At 40.4% G+C, this 21,911-nt stretch overlaps 1 protein-coding gene across 5 annotated transcripts in view; it reads left to right on the forward strand.

Moving 5' to 3' along the window:
• Positions 1 to 21,911, forward strand: part of ABI1 (abl interactor 1) — a 77,933-nt gene that overhangs the window by 16,934 nt on the left and 39,088 nt on the right. For all 5 annotated transcript variants that reach the window (XM_027717453.2, XM_027717454.2, XM_027717445.2 and 2 more), the window contains exon 2: positions 6,915 to 7,082. In XM_027717453.2, the coding sequence (XP_027573254.1) occupies positions 6,915 to 7,082 (168 nt within the window). The remainder of the gene's footprint in view (positions 1 to 6,914; positions 7,083 to 21,911) is intronic.

Below are 21,911 nucleotides of genomic sequence, written 5' to 3' on the forward strand. Positions count from 1 at the left end.
TGGATTTGGGGGAAGGGCCTGTCTGAAACAGAGTTTGCGAATTACAGGCAGTGCTGGTTGCACTGCCCTATGTGTTTGTTGAACTACAGTAATTCGGTATGTGTCTTGACCCTTGAGATAAAGCTGACTAGTCAATGATTTTTGTCAAGATAGTGTTTCTGAAAAGAAACAGGCTGAAATCTTGCTTGTGGGCTGCAAGTAGTAATGGTGGTGATCACCTCATCTTCTGGTGCCTTGAATGAATGCCAGCTTTATTGTGTACGGTCTTTACCTCGGGAGAAGAGATTTCAAGTTCTGCCAGTTCCTCTGCGTTTTGTATAGCTGAGTTACAGCATCTTATCTTGGAGAAACTCAACAGACATGGTATTATTTCATACCAATGGGGTTTTTGTTGTGGATGCTGGAAGGAAATTTACTTGAGTTGAGTTGTAAATGCTAGCCTGGCTGTGTTTATTGAGGATTTCTGCCTTAGTAGATGGGAAGAATTACTGTTTACTGAATGAACTTGAAAGAATTTAATCATCCTCATTTTAATTTTGGGGTTACCCTAGTGAGAGGGATCTTGTGGTTAAGAACTGCTCTGAATGGTTAGGCGTCCTTCTATGCCTCCTCTGTCTTTAAATTCCTTCATGCTCCTGCAACAATGTTATTTAAGTGGTTGAGAGGTTTGATATTTCTATTTGACACTACCTATCACTATGTGTAGAGAGGTGTGTTGAATAGTCTGTTCTATTTCTTGTTTTCACTGCCAGACCCCTGGAGAGAAGGCCTTGGACAGGAGGTGGTCATGTTCAGTGACTGCAATATGTTGCTATTAACAGCTTGCAAGCTATTGGGTAATTAAAGTCTTGAGCTTTCACTCACAAATTCAGGAATGGTAGAAAAGTACAACAAAACGACAAGTTATGGCAAAAATCACTTCAGTAAAATGCTGGAGCATTTTGCTACTACACATATTGTAGCACTGATCTTTGTGATGCAGAATTTTAGTTGAGATTTGCCAGTGATCTGGAACATGTGGTTTTTTGGCTTTAGTTCCCTTTCACATGGAGGCTTGGTTGGTCGTGTCATTTTATCAGGCTGTACTTGGACTAAGTCCCTTCCTGTTCTTTGTCCCCACATAAATGCTTGCTTTTTAAATTTCCCACAGTTGTGTTTATTGACAATAATAATGATGATATGAATGGCAGAGCAGGTGGTTCCAGTAACATGAATAGGGATAGTGGCCGATCTGCTGATGTTGAAGAAAGACAGTAGATGAAGTGTCTGGTGGCCCTCTGAAGTCTTATCTGTTGTGCTGTGGGAGGATGTCTCTTGTCCTAGTATGTTGGGCAAAGGTTGAGTTTAAACTTCTGAGCTAACTCTCCTGATGGCTTACTTCACTTTCCAACAGGGGAACTGAGGTGCTGATCAGTGAGGAATAGTCTATAACTTGTAGGCAGGTAAATTCCAGGCCAAATATAGCTCTGTGAATGTTGGGAAGTACTCAGTGCATCATCCCCTTGAAGTAAATGTTAGTCTAATGCATTGCAGAGAGAATTTCTTTGACGGGATGAGCACAGTAAACCTGTTCCAGGAGACAATTGACACATCTGATTGATATTCTCTTTTTACCTGCATGGCATATGTAGTGTAAGCAACCCCTATTTGTAAATTTTGAAGCCTTAGTTTCCCTTGCCACTTTGGAATGATACATCCCTTAAGGCTCTATCTGTGATGAGAGAAATCCTGAATGCTCCGTGCTGAGCACCTGCTAGTAATAACCACAGTCTGTTTAGATCTACTTGGATGACTTCCAGGTAGATAGTTTGCTCCTTAAAGTTCTTCAGAATATAGAAACTTGTGGCACTTGCTGCTGTGACTTGCCTGTGTGATTCTCTTCTTTCGTTTATAACTGATACTCTGATGTAATAACTATTGGTAACAGGCAAAAAGTCTACCATGGTGCAGTGTGTTTACAAAGCAGTCTAACAAGCTGTATGAACTACAGATATGGGGGAACCTGTGTCCGTGGGCTACCCACTTATTTCTGTACATAGCTCCTTGATTATTTACAGTGATCTCTGGATTTACAGGTCATGATATTCAACTTAAATTAACTTTGCCTACTGAGCTAAAAGTCTAATCTAGTGTGTATGGCATATTTAAGCCTTTGAAACACATTAATGCAGCTTGGATGTGGAATACTTGGTCTAAGCTGAACATACATTGTGAATAGTATAGAAATGCCCAAGCCTTTTGCCGTTAGGAGTCAGAACTAACAAATAAACCCTTAAGACTAGCTAGGAGTTATTAAAAGCCTTATCAGATCAGTGAAGCAGTGTCTTCAAACTCATAGATGCATCTGGAAGTTCCACATAATGTTACAAGCTCTTTCTTAAGGGAAGTTAGCTCCTGTTTTCTGAGCGGGGAAACCACTTTTCAGAAATCCATTCCTTCTATCTTGGAGTGTCCCCAGCTAGTTCTCAGGGAGATTAAAATACTCGTCTAGGAGTCTCCAAGCCACTGCCTGAATGTATGTCTTCACCTATAGAAGTTCTATAGAAGTATTTCCAATTGACTTGAAAATGAGGTGCTGTAGATTGTAGCTAATGTAAGCCCATAAGCTAAAAATTTTGGCTGCATGGCTTGATTTGGATATCTGAGCTAAAATGGCAAGACTTTAGTGAAGGAAGCAGATCTTTGAAACCTCAGCTGTAGTATTTGTCTTATCGGGAAGTATACATTCTAAAAATGACAGAAGAGAATACTGATGAAAGTATTGATGACTTTTGCATAGTTGCAGTCTGTGAATGCTGATACATGACAGATTGCTAAATCTGCAACTGATTGTAGTAATCCTGATTTTCTCTTTAGTCAGTTAATGATAGGTGGAATTCTTTTTTTAAAAAGAGAACCAAGATGTAAAACTGAACAATTATCTTGTGTTTACTTGTGAAGCAAACACAGATGCACTGCACTGTTGGATTTGTTAAATGTGCATGAGCAAAGGCATATAAAACTGAGTGTAAAGCTGTCCCTGTAGCTTGATTGCTGCACATCTGAAGAGGTATACTTAACAGCTCTGTTTAGCTTAGGGATTTTTAGACTGCTTTAGGGCAGTTCTCTGTTAGTAGTTCAACCTGGATGAGTTTTTCTGTGCTTGAATTTGTACATATTCCAACAGCTGAAGAAGAAAAATGTAGAACAACACATGCCACATATTAAAGAGACATTATTTTTATTTGTTTCTGCTGTGGCAGCCAGCCTTGGTGTGACCTGATGAGCTTCTTTTTCACCTTTATCAAATGGAGTCAGTTCTTCTGGTGGGGAATTTGTCTTAAAGGGAGTTTCAAGCACGGTGAATTGAACTGAAAGTTCAAAAAGGGAAGACAGAGGTTGGACAACAGGAATGAGGGTATGGGCTGGTCCATTTGCAGTAGAAAGTTTGACTTCTGAAGATGATTTGCAGTGTGAGCTGATGAAGTTTTTGGAGGAAGCCTGTATGAACTGGAAGGTGGTGGGAATTAGCTGAGAGAGAAAGCTGGGAGGAGAGATGGCTTGAACACTGCACAGACAATGTTGTGGGAATGTGCCTGTGTGGGTGGTAGTTTAGAGAGGGGAAGAAAATGCGACTTGTAAAGATCAGCTGCAGATGGACAGGTTCCTTGATCATTTGACCTTGACATGTCACTGAACTGAAGACTCAGTAAAAGAGCTTCTTCATTCCTTTTACTGTGGCAGTTGCTTGGGTGCAGAACTTTTTAAGGAAGCTTTATAATTTTAGTTTGCATTTGACAAAAATACATGATAAGCAGTGCGGAATGCCATGCAAGTTTAACTGTCTCTTTATGTATCCGCTTGAATTATAGGAGAGGTTTTCTTTTTTTTTTCTCAGTATTAAACCTAGTTATGTGAAAGCAATTTCAAACAGCAATTTTGCCATAGTAACATGACTGTTAGAGGTCAACTGAGGATACAGGTGAGAGCTTTCAGGAGGGAAACTTGAAAAGTTGTGATCTGTATTTAAAGAACATAAGAACATCCACTTTGCTACTATAGGACATTTAAACTTCCATTTATATCAAGGACAACCAGAGAAAAAACAGTATATTTGAAACTTCTGGTACAAGATCTTAAAGTAATTCTGAACCATCAGGAAAACAAGTCAGTTGACAGTCTTTGTATCACATTCTCTTAAAATTTGAATAGCTAACTGGTGCTTATGTATGACAGCTAAAGTATCTAAGGGAATGTAAACATCTGCATTTTCTTCTATACTGCTCTTAGTTTTTACTTTAAAAGGGAGGTGAAAGTAACAATTTAAGAACACTGGAACTCCCATCTTCTTTCTGTTGCTATCACTTAGTTTTTGGCTTCTCCCTCTACCCTCCCCCCTTTGCTCTCTGTGAAGCTTTTAGCTTATATCTTGTGGATGCCTGCAGTTCTAATTAAAAAATGTAAAAGACTATATGTCAAGTTAGTTCTAATCTAAACAGTTAATCTGCAAACTGAAATCGCCTGAATTATCTGCAAGGTTTGAAAATGTTTCTAAACTAGTTCTTATGGGATGTGAAATGCATTCCACATCATAACTATGTTAATTTAATCCTGCTGCCAAACTAGTACTTTGAGCAAATAACTAAACCATTTGGTGCTTAGGCAAATGAGGACAAGGCACTTGATCAACGAATCATTAAAGACTAAAAGAAACTTGTTGAAGTCTTGTCATTTGACAACACTCATTAATTGGGTGCTGTGACTTTGTCACCTGTTAGTGTTTAGTCTAACAGTATTTAGTTGAAACTTTGTAATAAGAATACTGCTTACTTGAGCTACACTTGAGTTTATGTGAAGTTACACTCGTGTTGACTGCTGCTTTATTGGCTGTGTCTTGTTCAGTAAACGTTTTATTTCAGGTACCACTGAGGCTGCTACCTGCATTTTCACCATTGTCCGTAGTGACGGAACTATAAATTATCAGTTGTTTTCTTTAGTCTGTAGTTCAGTAGGACAGCATTTTTGAGAAGTCATTGCTAGTGGTGTTTTGAAGTTTAAAACGCCTCTTTGGAAAGGTGCTTTTGGAAATTTGTTTCTTGAACCTGTAGTAGTAGTTGTCTTGCAGATTCTTCACCAGCAAAATTTTTTTTCTAGAAAAGAAAAATGACTTTTACTAATGTTTTCTGGCAGCTAGAAATACCAATACTCTTTTTTAGGTGAAAGGTATTTGCTTGCATTTGGAAATACTAAAAAATAGAGTTTTATGTACTATGTCCTTAGTACATGCAATAACTGTTCTGCCTTTTGACAACAGATTGCATTGAACTGTTCTTGCTGCTTCACATTGTAGGAAGGCATCTGTGTATGAATCCGTTTGAAGGGTGGCATTAACCAAGTGTTCTAATAAGTGTCAGAACATTGCTAGGAATGTTAGTCATGAATATGAACAAAATTCCATGATTGGGGAAGAATTCACCCATGTTTTAAAAACTCTGTAATTAAAAGGTAGCCTAGCACAGCATGTGTTGCAGTATTTAGGTCACAATGCAACTTTTATAATGTATATGAACAACTTGCCTTCTGGTTTTCTTCTTAAAAATGAGAGGCAGGATTTAAAAATGAATGAGTGCCTGGAAAGTGGAAAACATAGGGCTCGCTTGAATGCTAATGGAATGTCTTTGTTTCCTTACTTTGTGCTTAAGATTGAACTCTTGCATACAATGTGTGTAGAGTGTTATTCAGAGAAATCAACAATAAAAATAGAAGTCTAGTTGGAAGGGACTATTATTATGAATCTTTTCTTTTGGTTGCTAAGATCAACTGTCTATTCCACAAATAAATAAAATTGGGATGAAACTATGCTAGCATTGAGTCATTACATACTGCAAACTCTTCTTTGTGCAGTGTACCTCTCCTACAAATGGAAGAAAAGAGAATTCTGGATAGCTGCAGTTTGCAGGTTAGGTAACAGATAAAGAGCTGGCCTCCACTGCCAGCTCCCCAGGTGTGATACAGGGAGCACTTCAGAGTGTGTTTTGTGTGTATGTGGAGGTGCTGTTGGTATCTCCCATCCTGCCAGAGAGAAGGGACTTGCTTGGGCCATGCAATTCAAGTTATGTAAGCAGTTGCTGATCTTGGACAGTAAGCTGTCCTCTGACTAGAGAGCAATGCCACAGGACAAATTGAGGACTTTACCTTAACAAGGTGTGATTTCAGTGGGAAAGTGATCCTTTCCATGTATTTTTGCCCTTTAGGGAGAAGCTTATGCTCCTTTCTGATACCTCAAAATATGTGTGTCTTTGCAGTCAATGATGAATCTTCTCAGCTGTCAAGGAAAGTTTTTATTAAGGTTTTGTGTGAGGAGGGATAATTTCACAAATATTCCAGCATGCAGGAGGCCTCTGTCCATGCTATCCTGATGCTCTACGTACCTTCTCTTGGATTGTAGGAGTAGTAGCCAGCATAACTGGCGGGTTTGCTTTGTAGATGACATGTGTAGTAGGGGCACCCAACTGTGGGAAAATATTTTTTGGTCTCAATTGGCCTGGGCTGCATGACTTCATAAGAGAAGGCAAAAGGTGCATTTTAGTGTATTTTCATTGGGAATTGGAGGCTTTTTGAGAAATGGAGGATTGGACAGGCTGTAGAAACTCAACTCCAACAAATCACGATAGTGTTGTTTTCCCTACTGAAAGAAAGAAACCAATTGTTTCTTGGTATGTAATTTTATTATAGTTCAATATTTTTCAAATTTGTTATCTTCTCCGTATGACTGAGAATTTTTAAAATGTACATGCAGATTAAATACTTTGACTGCACAGTCAGATCTTCTTGATTACAGATTCTTCTAAATATAGGTTGTATTTTTTGTTCCTGTCCTTTGCCCCCACCCTTTTCCTGGCCTAAACCAGATGTCTTGTTCTTTTGCTTTACAGGCTCCAGATAAAAGGAAAGCATTAGAAGAGACCAAAGCCTACACAACTCAGTCTCTAGCTAGTGTTGCTTATCAGATCAATGCACTGGCCAACAATGTATTACAACTGCTGGACATCCAAGCATCCCAGCTACGGAGGATGGAGTCCTCCATCAACCATATCTCCCAGGTAATCTTTTTTTTTTTTTAATAGAAGGCTGACAGTGTTGGAGGAGGCGTTATTGTGTCTCTTGTATTATTGAGCTGGATAGTTTATGTTGATTTCTTTGAATTCTCTGAGTATTAAGATAGAAAATGGTAAGGCTTTTTTCTTCCGATATTTATGAAAGCCACTTTGTGATGAAGGTCATATCCAAAATAAAATAGCTCCTGTATCAAGAAATTCTGGAGTCATATTTGGTTTAAAGCAGGAATTAATTTTTAAGATTCCAAGATCTGAAGCCGCAGTTGAGGGAGGGTTAGAGGGAAGGATTCTATTTCTGAAGTAAATCCAGTTAGAAGAGCCATGTGAGTGGTGGTATTTTACTTAACATTGCAACATATGCGCTAAGTTCATTTGTTTTCATACCCTTGCAGGATGTAATTTCATGTGCTCTGTTGAGGGGCAGAAGGATTCACATATTGCCCATTACCTGCTCAAGCCAAACTCCTTCCCTGCCAAGCATGAGTGAGCAGACCTAACTTGTACTGTGACTGCAGTATTGCTGGAGTTGTTGCAGTGAGAACATGGAAATAGATGACAGGGAAGAACAGGCCTATCCCTGTCAGTGCCAGCCTGTATCCCTGTGGCTGAAGCTTCTCCCTGGCTGTCTGCTTCTGGGGGGAAAGAGTTGCTGCTGCTGCCTGCCTTGTACCTGATCATTTGTCTGATTGCATGCTAACTCAGCCAAAAAATGTCTGCTGTGTTTAATCTAGAAGTGGCTTGTTGCATAACCAGGTGTGTGTCATACTAGTGCCAGTGAAGGCAGGGACAGGAGTCAATTATTTCACCCTTACGGTGCTGTTTTCTTCCTTCCCGAAGCCTAGCCATCATGATGATGATGATGATGACAGTGCTGTTCTGAAATGGGCTTGAGTGAGTTGTTAAAAGCCCAGTGTCGTTCTGTCATATGCTCTTCTTGAAATTCAGTCAGATCATTGTTGGGCTTTGATAGTCCTATGTCTGCGTAAGATGTTTCATAAACAAGTCTCAGAGCATTCAACCTAGCATGTTCTTCGGTGCAGCCAGTGAACTAAAAACCTTAGTTGGTCAACCAGTATCCTGTTAGTGGTACATCTTAGACCAAATACTTGAAAGAAAATGCTGCTCATGGTCCCTGCTGTCTGCCTCCCCAAAGGCCCTGCTAACCTCTCCTTACTGTTCTTTTGGAGTTGTGGTTTCTAAACCTCTTTCTTTGAAATGGGAGCACAGTGGTTCGCTGAAACATGTCAGCAGAGAGAAGATTCCAGTGCACATGAAAGGGCCCTCCTATTAATAAACCTGTCGAAAAGGCTTGTCAAGTTAATATGTGCTGAGAACTAGACAGTGTTAAAAGCTGTGTGTAGTATTTTAAAAAAGTACCTGCCACTGAAAAAGGAAAGTAAGAGGAAATGCAATTGCTGTAGATAAGTTTCTTGTTCTGTTAAATATTCAGAGTTCTTGATGCTGGGATTATGATTAACTCTGAAGAAATGACTGGATACAGGACTGAATGTACAGATTTTCCCAAGCACTGGATGCCCCTTTATACTAAGCACATCTTTTTTACGTGTTTCGGAGCTGCAGTGTGTGTTAAGCAATTATTGTTAAATTCTCATTGGCCCACTAATATGACTAACCATGGAAAAAGCCAAAATGTTTGATACTAGCACAAAAGGTGTTAACCCTCCGTACTATTTGCTGCTTGAATTGAAGGCGCTATGCTGGAAGCTGTTGAGTCACCTGATACATGAACTGTTTGCTAAAGACTGTGAACAATCAGTGCTTTGTAGAGCTTTTGAGGAGTGTTTAGCAAGGTCACTTGCTTGGTAGTTTCTGTCTTGGTTGGCCTTTCCTGAAACTAATCCTTGCTTATAAATGAACCTCTGCAGACTAATTTTGTAGAATTAAACTGGATACAGATAATGCACACATACCAGCTCAGCTATTTGCTTTGAAATGTTTCTGCTCAAATGCTTCAACTGCGTTTCTTAAATCTGCTGTGCACTTGCTGTGATAGACTGTTTTTAAATGTTTCAAGATCTCCAGAGTGTCTTTCCCTGTGCCTGTATCAATTGTGAATATTTTCATGTCACTAAAGCATGGGGACGAACAAATTCTCAAAATGGCATTCTTTTCTAAGAAAGACGTATTGCCTAGAAACACAAATCTGAATCAATTACTCAATTCTGGAGTTTGCAAAAAAGAGCATCTATCTGTGAAATAAGGTACAATTTGATAGTTCTTTCTAAGGAAGAAAATCCTGTGGCTCTTCTGACCTACAGGTAGTTTCTGTGCTCATAATGTTTTTCAGTTCCCTATGCATGCTTTCCAGAATGACTCTTGACTAAATGACTGGGTAGTTAATCCTGATTAGTAGCCACTCAGTATTTTTTCTGGGTGTGTATCTTCACTGGAAAAAGCACTCATGAGTGAGGTGATAGATTAGTGTGTTATATTCTTACTGGAACCTAATTTTACAGGTGGAAAGTGTGCCTGGTTCTATAGCAAATAAATTACTCAGCTTTGGTTTCTTGTTGAGCACAAACACAGAGAGGCTTCTCATGAGTAATCACAGTGTGGTGAGGGAGTGCTGTTCTGAGCACACGGAGGCAGTGAACAGCTCCAGGAGTGGCTTTCACATAGCAGCCAGAGCAACAGCAAAAGCCTGCCCAGCTGTGTCTGTATTTTTCTGCCTAGATGTCTTTCAGCAGGTTCTGGAGTGACCTGCCATGTAACGATTTACTACACCCAATGTATAAAGCTATGCACACACAGCTCAGCTAACCTACGAAGGTTTAAATCCTTCATATTGACTTTGAGCATTGCCAAGCTGATTTGACCTTTCCAAGCTGCTTTAATACGGCAGAGCAGAGACTTCACTGTTCTGAAGAAAGTTCGCAAACCCTTCTAGTGTAAGGAATCCTACTCATCCTGTTAGGTGACATTTGGGGGGAAAAGATAGTAAGTGTATACTTTGGACCAATATGAGAATCAAGACTTCATTAAAGGTATTAAGTTCAGCAAATGTGACACCAACCTACAAGAAGGGCTGGAAGGAGAATCCAGGGAACTACAAACCTGTCAACCTGACTTCGGTGCCAGGGAAGGTCATGGAACAGATATTCTTGAGTGCCATCGTGCGGCACGTGCAACCAGGGGATCAGGCCCAGCCAGCTTGGGTTTGTGAAAGGCAGGTCCTTCTTGACCAGCCTGATCTCCTTCTGTGACAAGGGGACTTGCTTACTTACATGGAGGAAAGGCTGTGGATGTGTCTGCCTGGACTTTAGTAAAGCCTTTGACACAGTTTCCCACAGCATTCTCCTGGAGAAACTGGCTGCTCATGGCTTGGCCAGGAGTGCTCTTTGCTGAGAAGAAAACTGTCTGGATGGCCAAGCCCAGAGAGTGTTGGTGAATGGAGCTACATCCAGCTGGCAGCTGGTCACCGGTGGTGTTCCCTGGGGCTCAGTTGGGGCCAGTTCTGTTTAATATCTTTATCAATGATATGGACAAGAGGATCAAGGGCACCCTCAGTCAGTTTGCAGACACACCAGGTGGAACGTGAGTGTTGATGTGCTGGAGGGTAGGAAAGCTCTGCAGTGGGATCAAGACAGGCTGGATTGATGGGCTGAGGCCAATGGTATGAGGTTCAACCGGGTGAAGTGCTTGCTCTTGCGGTTGGGTCACAACAGCCCCATGCGGCACTACAGGCTTGGAGAAGTGTCTGGAAAGCTGCTTGGCAAAAAAGGACCTGGGGGTACTGGTAGAGAGTGACTGAACATTATCCATCAGTGTTCTCAGGGGGCCAAGAAGGCCAGTGGCCTCCTGGTTTATATCAGAAATAGTGTGGCCAGCAGGACTAGGGAAGTCATCATCTCCTCTGTACTTGGCACTGTTTCTTGGGTGTACTCCCCTCTTCCCCACCTCCTCTTGGAAATGAGAGCTGACTTAAACACGTACTTTAAGATAAATTTTTTTGCTGCTTCATTTCCACAAAGTTCAAGAGAATGAAGATGGGACAGCCAAATTCGTCAGAGGAGAGAGGTTGACAGGGACATCCTTGTTTACTTTGTCAAAACTGAAAAATGTAACAGATCAGCGCTCACATTTATGTCAGAGCAGCAGCAGTACTGGGTGTAGCAACTATTCCTTTTTTTTTTTTTTGTCTACATAAACAGTTTTTAAATAGCTCAGTATTTAAATCCAAGCATGAAGAAAGCAATAGACTCCTTTTTAAGAAATGATAATTTTCACCAGGGAAACACTGCCTCCCTCAAACATTCAGTGTTAAGATTTTCTTCTGCATCTGAAGCTCTCCTCTAATGCAAAATAGGGCCTATTGAAAAACAATATGTTCTGAAAGCTTAACTCTCAGGAAAAAAAATGGAGAGACACATGCACATCTTTTGTTACCATTAAAAGTTAGAAGCTTTTAGAATAAAAAAACCCCAAAAACGCTGAATTAGTTCAGAAGAATCTTGCCTGTTACAATCCATGTCTAATTAATTGCACGCGTAATTCAAGTGTTGCATGGAAGCAGAAAGCCAAATGTTTCTGTTGTGTGGTTGTCTAGCTAAAGTCAGGGCAACAGTGCAGGTATGCAGATGTCTTCTTGTAGGCCTTCTGAAACTTACTGCTGCAGCCTGTGTTGAACCCCACATAGACACCACCCCCAAATACGAAGGCCTTTTCCGTTGAGTGAGCAACCAGTCAGGACTGGTGTGGATGAGGTTTCAGAGAAGCTCTGCTGAAGATGTTCTGGGGTTTGAAGGAGTGAGCTCCTAAGTGGTAGCAAGTTGGTATCTGATGACAGGGAAGGGGAGCACAAGAGCTGTTAAACTCTCAGCGGGTCTCTGATGCTTGAAGAGGCATAAGGCAATGCATGTGCAGTGGGGATTTTTGATGTTTGAGTTTGTGGGAAAGAACTTTCAGAGTGTGCATGTACTTTGGATTAATGTGATACTGCATTTACAGATTGTGGTGTATGATCACAACACAGTTTAACTTCATGTTTGAAAGCTAAGAAGTAGAAAGAGGATAGAAAATGTAACAAATCGTGCTAACAAATGTGGGTGGTCATGCCTAGGAACAAGCAATTATGTGAAGTACTTCAGTACACTTACAGATGGGAACAAAAGACCTTTCCAGATCCTCTTAGTGGTGACTGTGCTTCGAAAGTACAGCTGTCCAGGTACTTTTACCCTGAAGTTACCTCTTTAAAAAGAAAATGTTTAAAACCCTGACCTTTCTCTCTCACCTGAAGAACATATGGGCTGGATGAAAAAAATTGTTAACTGGAAAGCAAATTAACCAGAACTAGCAAATGGTTGATTGCTGTTAACAAGCAGGGTCAGTACTGGAGCCCACACTATTCAGAACATTCTTTGGAGACCATTCAGAACATAAAACATGTCCTCAACAAATTGGGGAATAACTCTAAATTAGGAAAGGTGATTCATATGCTGAATGGCAGAGCTTCAGTACAGAGGAGCGTTATTGAACCAGCAAAATCCTTGGGAAACTGGGTAAGGTGCAAGGCCCTCCACCTTACGTGGAATAACCCTGGTGGGAGGTGACTCTGAGTAACCATGTGCTGGAAAGAAGCTGGTGTGCTGATGGGTGCTGTGCTGGGCATGAGCCAACAACACGAGGCCATCTGAATAAGTGAAGCAGCGTGGCAGGGCTGCCTTGGGAAGAGTGTGGCTGGCAGATGAAAAGCAGTGATTATTATCTGCTCTACAGTGATGAGACTTCATCTGGAGCACTGTGTCCCTGGGTTTTTTTTTTTTGGTTGTTTGGTTGTTTTTTTTTGTCACCCCTGCCTTGCTCAGGAGTGATTTAGGAAAGTGGAGATAGTTCAGGAGAGAGGGATGCTGAGATGGTCAGGGGCATGGAGCATGCAGCCTACAAGGAGAGGTCGAAGGAGTTGTGTTTGTTTGATCTGACAAAGAGAAAGCAGTAGCTTATGAATACGTGAGCCTGTCTGTCTCTGCAGTTAGTCTTTTACTTGGTAGTGACAGTGTAATGTTGAACAGTTAGCCACAAGTTGAAGCTCAGCAGGTTAGTACATGGAGTTGGGAAAATTGTTTTTATCTTGGAGCACTGGAACAGGTTACCCTCTGCCTTGACTCTTTTCAGTGTTACACTGCACTAGCTAGGTATATCCTAAAAGTTGACTTGGTATCCTTGCAAGGCACATTCTAAGTTATAGGAAGTAATTGGTCAGTGGGGCAGACAATTATGAAGTCAGGGGAGAAACTGCCACCACATGGCTACAAATTCTTATAAGCTCCACTTCCACACATCCAAAAGTACATGAAGAGACCAAAAGTATCTGCAGGAACTAGAGCATCATCTTATGTTGTATACAGTAGAAAGAAAGGATCTTCTATCTGGTTCCCTTGAATTGCTTGTGCTTGTCACAGACACAAATATTCTAAATATGGCAAATAAGCTTGTACCTTTTGTTTAGATTAACCTTGCCTTGGGTGACGTTCCCTCTCCTAATAAAGTACTGACAGTTATCTCTGTGGCCTTTGCTTCACATCCTGTTCTTCCTGTTCTCTCTGTGATAGAGGCCAAGGCTCGAGAAGTTGCACTGTGCTTGCTCTGGTTATCTGTCTGCTTATGAAAATTGTTGTTAACTTTGTGCATATCAGCTTCTACATGATATATATAAATTGCTCAGAATGTAGTATAATGTGTAAGGGTTACCTTGTCAGCTGTTCTGTTGAGAAATTCCCTTCATGTCCACGAATGAATTCACACAGGATCTGATTTCTGTGCAGTTCAGCTGATGCACTCAAAAAAATCCCCAGCACATGACCAACAAAAAAATCAAAACAAACCTGCCCATGATAGTTACATACACCTATGAGGGCCTTTCTGTGATGGGGGCAGAGCAGCTGTTTTGAAGAAGAAAACTGGAATGCAGGGTTTTGAACATATTTTTGGGGAATGGGAGAAATTGCTAACTTTAATAGCCATTGACTGTAATGAATTCCTTCATACGCTTATTCCCGTTCCAAAGTCCGGTGAAAGGACAGTCCGAATGCATAGTTTTCAATGTGTTTTAGACCATTAAAGCCTCCTTACTGCTCAGTGAGTATTTGGCTGTAAGCTCTAGATACCTCTTTAAGTACTAAATTAAGAGGCCCGATGCAGCCTCTTGTTTTCTGAAATCAAAGCAAAAAATCCCAGGGCTGTGAACATTACTCTGAAAGGCCTTTTTGATAATTTTGTGCATCAAAGGAGTCATTGGTGTTTGTGCAGTCTTTTTAATGAAAACCCCTCATATCTAGAAGTTATACCACGTAGATGAATCACGTCACTAACCTGCTATTAAGTCACATATTGGATTTTCAAGGAGTCTTTTTTCTTCAGATGCTTCTGGTTAGGTTGTTACCTGAAATTAATTTTCCTTCTATTTCAAGTCTTGGTAAACCAGCATTCTTCACATGTGAATAGCTCCTGGTTTACATTGAATGAAAGTTTTGTTATGTCTGACAGTGTTTTAGTTGCATAAATGCAGAGTATGAGGTGATGATAAGAACATTGTGCTAATACAGCAGAAGGCGATCAGCTACCGAAGCATTTAGTCAGTTGCCATGCCCGTACCATCCAACACAGCCATGTGGGACATTGGTTTTCATGGCAGCTGTACAGTGTTATGCTTGAGCTGACTGTATTTGGGGGAAAGGAGGGGAAAAACAAGTACAAGACACTTATTGAGGAACAGATGAGTCTTGGTTGTACTGCATCATTGAAGCTGCCCCTCTTCATAGTCTACCACTCAAGCAAATGAACATAACCTGCTGGGTGCTTGTGGCTGGACTTCTTGTGCCTTTCAGAAGGGAATTGGGGAATTGCTTGGTGCTTTCTGCTGGGGCACGTAAGTGCTTAGTTAATGTTGATCTGCAGATGGAAAACCAAGTAATGGTTTACATGCGTGTTTTACAAGTCAGCACAAATGCTCTGCCACTTTTTATGATGCTGCTGGGTTTGACTTTATTCTCTTTATTGGCAGGGTCCTCTTCTGGGACTTATTGATACCTGTAGTGCATGTCTTGTAAAAGCTTACAGGTCATATACATGCAGAGAACACTTTTATTATAATTTCCATTTGGAATACTCACTACAGATGTAGAAATGACCACCATAAAATAGGTCTGCCTCTTCCTTAATTTCAAAAAATAGATTACTAAAGCTGTCATTGTCCTTTCTAGCATTACTTTCTGGTTCCAACAAATAATTACATTATTTAATGATTTTGCCTAATAGTGTGCCTAATTATATCCTCTGGGCACAAAAATGTAAGTAGTATCTGACCATAGAATCATAGGTCTTGTATGTTGTTTGCTTCCTCTTTGAGAATCTGCTGAATAACTATGACTTTTTGCTGAATGTATCCTGGTGTGAGTGCTCATGTGCTGTGGTTTTGTAGCTTTAGTTGTTCATGCCTAAAAGCACTTGCTTTTTCCCCTTGCATGTTGTCCTAGGGTGATTATTTACAGTGGGTCCATCAGTACAATTCAGTGTGATCTCACACCAGGATCGAAGCATACCTTGCTATTTCTCTGACCGGCTTCTCTGTCTTTGCTTGCAAGAGAGAAATAATGTCTTGTCAACCTGATCTTGTAATGCTATCTCAAATTCCTGTATATGGCAAAACCAGGAGCAACAAGGGTGTGATTAAAAGCTATTAGGCTTCTATACAAAGTAAGAACAAGTAGGATGGGGACCTTAGAGTTAACTGGGATCGTGATGGAAATAGTAAACCAAATCATTGCTTCAGGAAAGGTCAGCTGGGCCATCGTTTGAAAATACAAGAACAAGGAAATTGAATAACAACTGAAAGGCTTGATTTGCATGTAGGAAATTCTGCTTCCTTGTTGAACTCAGTGTCTTATAGGATTGCTTTTTTCTTCATTTTAAGTTATAGTTTTGAACTAGGCTGTATAAGGTTGTAGGATAAGCCTTCAAACCACAAATCAACCTTTATCTGACTGGAAAGGAGATAAACGTCGTCTTTGGGAAGCTGATCCTTCTTTGTCCATTTATAGGATTTTCTTATGTGTGTTGTTAAGTCAAGTATTGAGCAAGTTACAGCAATGACCAGATGTACAACAGGACTAAAAGACATGAGTTGTACAGTGGATAAGGTTTGTTTCCTAAGCTAGGCTGAAAAAGGTGTTAACTGAAGTTTTTGAGCAGTGTACATATTTTTCTCTCTAACAGTTCATAGGCAGTGTGTGGTAAGCTAATAACATGCCAGCTTGTGTGGACTAGCAATTTGTTTATTTTTCTAAATAGTTCTTGAGCTTCTAATTAAAACTTAGATAAAAAAAAAGAAACTTAACTTGAAATTATGCAGTTGATCTGTGTGTGTGTGTGTGTTGGCAAATGAAACATGTCATTTGAGAGTGGAAGGATAGTAGAAATATTTGTTATTCCAGTGTTCCATCTCCAGGCACTTTTTGCCTGCTGTGGTGATGAGTGAGATGCGGAAGTAACTGAGAACAATCTCCATTTGGGAAATGGAGAAACCTCTAAGTCCTAACAAAAATGTGCTAACTTCACGTCATTATGGATCATTACGATAAAGAGATGGGTCCAGTCAAAAGGCCTGAAACAAGTTAGACTTTTGTAACTGTCTAATCTCTTACCTATGTCACTGAATTTTGGTTTAGTTTCTTCAGACAGCCTAAATCTCATGGTAAGGGACAGCACTGACAGAGTTATAAGCCTGTAAGCTGATAGGAACTAGAAATCCTTTATTTTATTAGTTCCACTCTGCACACTGAGGATGGTCTGCTTGCCACTCATGTATTACTGTTTTAGCCTCCTCCTAAACTGGTGTATTATTAAGCATATCACAACATTAACATGCTGTGTTATGAATGGTGTTCATCCTTGTGACCTGTAGACATGTCCATTAGTGCCTTATTTTGACTGTAGCATGACAGCTGGCAACAGAAGTTCTCAGTATATTACAACTTTTAAACACTCCTGATGTAGTGGTAGCATTTGACAGTACTCTTGGCATCTGGATGCTAAAACTGGAGGAGAGAACTTCTGGGGGTGTCCATGGTGTTTTGGTTTATATAACGAGTTTTTCCCTCTTCTGAATACAGGCTGTGGCACATTAACAAATAACAAAAAGCTCAGGAAGCGGGGGATGGTTTCCGTAAGCTCTCACTGAGAGAAATTCAAGTTCAGTCACTGGGGATTTTGCTGCTTGAAGCATTCCTCCTGCACTGCAGTGTGCCGTGCCCCTGAGCTGGCAGAGAATATCAAGCTTCAATCCCAGTTAACTTGCTTCTTATTTCTAGACCTCTAGACAGGGGAGCAAAAGGAGATTGAGGGGACCACAACTCTAAGTTGCTGGCATTTTATTTTCAACTCAACATCTTTATGAGACTGTATTTCCTTGGGCTGCATTAAATGTGTAGACCTTTAGTCAATGCAGAAATTCTTCAGAGGTTCTCCATACTAGAGCTGGCTGAATTGCTTGGGATAAGTGTATCTAACATATTTAGTATTTTGGAAACTATTTGAAAAACTTTTTAAATATTGATTTCCATGTGAAGTGTTTGCCTAGAGTACATTTAAGAGAATGCTACTGACTGGCCAACTACTTTGAGAATATTGAAAAGCATCATCTAATGAGTTGAAACTGAATAAAGAAAATGTGGTGTGAATTTTTCCAAATGCATTTTTAGAAATCAGAGGTTCTGCATATAATTATGTGATTTAAGCAAAACATCCTGGGAAAAAAGACTGTGAACAGTCTGCAGATCTTACTCAGATAAAGATAACTTTACTGTGTACTCTTCCCCTTCTGCCCATTTGCCTAGATTTCTTCATTGTTCTTAAAACAAATGCATGGTTGTTGTTTATATTAGCTATATACTTCTGTGAGTAAACGCACTCTATACTGCTGAATGGATATACGCAGTTTAAATTCAAAAAGTTCATTGACCTCGCTTAGGAAAACCAGACTTTACCAAAGCAGTGGGGAGGAGACAGGCCACAGAAGTTTGCACAGCTGTCTTTTTTGTAGTCCATTGAACTGTGTTGTCATGTACCCCTTCATCTCTCAGGGAGATATTTGTCTCCTCACCAACACCTCCCTCCCTGATTAAGGTAGCTGTAGCAGTATATTGATCTCTATCACTTTCTTGTGCAATTAGTTTTCTTGCAGACATTCAGTGACTCTTCAGTGTGTGTTTAGCTGTCCAGTACTGCACAGGTCAGTGTCCATGGTGGTTGTTATTGTGGAGTGAGTGCTAAGGCTGCCTCTTGAAACACTGTGGTGCCGTTCAGAGGCTTGTAACCCACCACAGTGTTTGGAGCACCTTTACCAGGGCACTAGTCTACCTTCCTCATGTGTAAACACTTAATTGGTCAGTATTTCTGTAGTGTATCTCTAACTTTTGTCTAAAGTGACAGTAGGAGATGTCCAGTCCCTTTTTTCCTGACGTTCTCTTGTTCCAGACAGTGTTTTGTTCTCTGCCCCTTACGCCCTGAATTGTGGGCTCAATTATCCTGGAGGCAAGGCCTTGAAAACTGCAGACTACTGGCTGCTTCCTTCAACTGGCTTCTTTCTGTGTATCATCTCCAATGGCTGATGATCTTCTCTCCAAGCCTTTGCAATCAGATTTAATCATTATACTAATAACTGCACAGTGGAAATGGCTAATTTCTGAGCACATGGTCAGTGTAACTAATGAATTTACTGTAGCGATAGCAGGATAGCACATTCAGCAGCAGGAACATAGTAGTGTACTCCTCTCTGTGTCTACACACAAGACTTTCTGTTCAAGACTTGTATTGTCTTTCAACCTACCATCAAGGTGCAGTGTTTGTGTTCATGTGCACTTGCACAGGACCCAGCAAAGATCTCATTCTGAGTGCATGCATGTGCAAGTCTGAGATGTGGTCCTGGTGGAGGGGTTGACTGATGGCACGGTTTTTTCTTGGGCCAAGGTCCTCTGCCATAGTGCCCTGCCGTAGTCAGAAAACATTTTGCTGGGTAAGATTTTGCTGGCTCGTTATGGGCTAAGCGCTGCTGGGACTGTTGAGGCCATCTGGATGTTACCAACAGATGTAATTGCAGTATTTCATATCAGTCGTGGCCAAGAGTAGGAAGCTAAGGGAAATCCATTTACAGAAACAATGTGCAACTTCCTGTTTGAGTTGTGTGTGGAAATAAAAATGGCAATGGAGAAGTAGAGCAGTCTTAGCAATTCCATCTCTGCCCTGGCCCTTCCTCCCCACCCTGTTAGACTGGTAAACGTCATACATACTTGTGATTTGATTGTCTGTCTTCTGCTTTTACTTAATATATCCCAAATTACAAGAAGTCTGTATGACTCAGTCCAAAATAGTAGCGCAGTCTTAGGAAATATGTGAGGGAATTTTTGTTAACTCTTCTTTTTTGTTAGAGTATCTTAATAGGTTTCCATGTGCAATACTGTGGAAACTGGGCTTTCAGAAGAAGTTTGGGCTGAGGGAAGTTCATGATGCTTCTAAGCTTGTCCTGTGTTGATGTACTTTCAGAAAGGATAGCTGCTTACTGAAGGGGATTTGAGAAAGGAGAGGCTGCATCAGAAAGTTGAACTGTCTTGGTCTATATTTGTCTTTTGAAAACAAAAGTGATGAGCTTGTCAGATCCTTGTTGTTTTAATATTTAAGTGACATGGAAGAACTCTTTACTGCAATAATATGCTGACGGTAGTAGTATAGATACTAAGTTAACTATAAAGTGGAATAAGTATACTGAAAACTTGTAAGTGGAATCTGTAGTGGCTGAGGGTTGTTCCTGCCACCTTATTTTACCGATAAGACTCACAGGCAGTGAGTCTCATCTTGCAGTGGGGAGTGAGAATGAGTCTCTTGCAATGGGGACAAGAGGAAAAAAATGGCCATTGCTGGGTATCCCTCCACTGGAGTAGCACCTCATAGTGTTGTTTGCCATAGAGGCTTGCTTACGTTTCTGTAAAAAATCTTGAAAAAATCTGGAACTTTAGTAATTCTCTTCTGAACAAGCTGCAATCTTCAGCCTTTGAACATTTAGGAAACAAAAGAAGATAAAAAGACGTTTGATGTATGGTAAGCTGTGTTCGTGGCACTAAGCCAAGATGTTTTGTGGTGCAGATAGTATAGCCTTCAGCCATGTGATGTCTGTTTAATGAATACCTACAAGTTAGCCTTGGTGCAGTGCTGACCCAGCTGAAAACTAGCACATCTCCCACTAGCTTATATCACTGCCATCAGATGGCATATGGTCAAAGAGGTATAGAAATAACATTGTGCCCTGGTTGATTTGTAATCATAACTATGTCGGTAGGTGGTTAGAAGATACCCAGCATCATTCCAACATATGTTGTCTCTGCTTTATGTCTTAGGGAAGTGGTCTGTCCTAGGACTGTCAATCTTAGACACTTCGTAGGCCCTGAATTCACATGGAGAAGTGGGGTGCCTGGGAGAGGCATTTTTGTGTAATATGCGAGTTTTGTTGGTTTTGGTTGTTTGGTGGTTGGCAGTTTTTTTTGTTTTAAGGAAAGTATGTGAAAATTAATGCAGAAAACATTCAAGCAAATACATGTGACAAATGAGAATAATGCATTTAACATAAACTTTATTTTTGGAAAGTATTTTATTTTGCTAGTAGAGATGATAAAATAAGACACTAAAGAGGTGATAAATTAGAGCTAAGGCAATATTACCTCCCTTTCTCTTGGTGAAGGTTGTGTCTCATCCCCTCCCCAGTTTGACTTGCCGAGTTACAACTGAATGTGAGGGATTTGGCTTTGGGCTGTTTTTTGTTCAGGCATGAGCATCCTGACTTGTCATTGTTACGGCTCCTTACCTTAGACAAACTTTCAGAAAATTCCAGCTTGTTCTGTTGAGTTTATTTTTTTATAAGCTTTTTTTAGATGGTTTCCTTTTCAGCCACCTGCAGTGCTCTTTGCAATTGCACATGTTCATCTCCTACGACACTGCTTTTTTTGGCACACAAAATGCTTTTCGTTTGACATACAATTTTGTTCTACTCCCATGGTGGTTCTTTAGTGAGTCCAAACTACTGAAGAAGCCGTTTTCATTTTTCCTTTCTGTCCGTGTGCTTTCCTTCAGTCAAAAATATATTTAGGTTTGTATGTTTTGTTTAATTCTAGACAAGTGCATTGCTTCCCGTAAGGAAAAGAGGGACTCATTCAACCACTTTAAAATGCTGCAACTCTTATGTAGGAGCGTGCATAAGCATATTTTGCCGCTTCTTTTTTTTTTTTAAAGGAGCCTCCTCATGTGTGCATATCTTCAGGAATACCCATTTAAAAAAAAGTTACTAAAATCTAATTTCATGTACTGAAATACACTCCCGCATGCAGTTCGGATTTTGACTTCACATAATCAAAAGCATTTATCTGCTTTTTAAGACTGAATACAAACGTAACACGTTATGACTGCACATCCCAAATGTTGTTTTGTCAAAAATGTATCAGTAGGATTCTACAGTTGAAACACTTCTCTTTTGCAGTGTCTTCCGCTTTAAAGACTGGTTTTAATTAGCAACTGGTGTTAGTTAATCACTGAAGTGTCTGATTGGTTCCCTGTGTAGAACAGTAGAGGAGAGGGGATGTATCTTGTTGGTTCTTTTATTGGAACCCTGTCTTGGTGAAGGGGAGATGGTGGGTCAGAGGGAGGACTGAGTAAGAGAACTGACTTTCAAAAAAGTGTTTGTTGTACAGTGTGAAACTCAAGTAGATGGTTACCAGTTGTTAATTTGCCATATGCTGTGTTTTTGATCTATGTAGA

Source organism: Pipra filicauda, unplaced genomic scaffold, assembly GCF_003945595.2.
Source record: "Pipra filicauda isolate LSUMZ 115617 unplaced genomic scaffold, ASM394559v2 scaffold1_size10287979_pilon, whole genome shotgun sequence".
NCBI lineage: Eukaryota > Metazoa > Chordata > Aves > Passeriformes > Pipridae > Pipra > Pipra filicauda.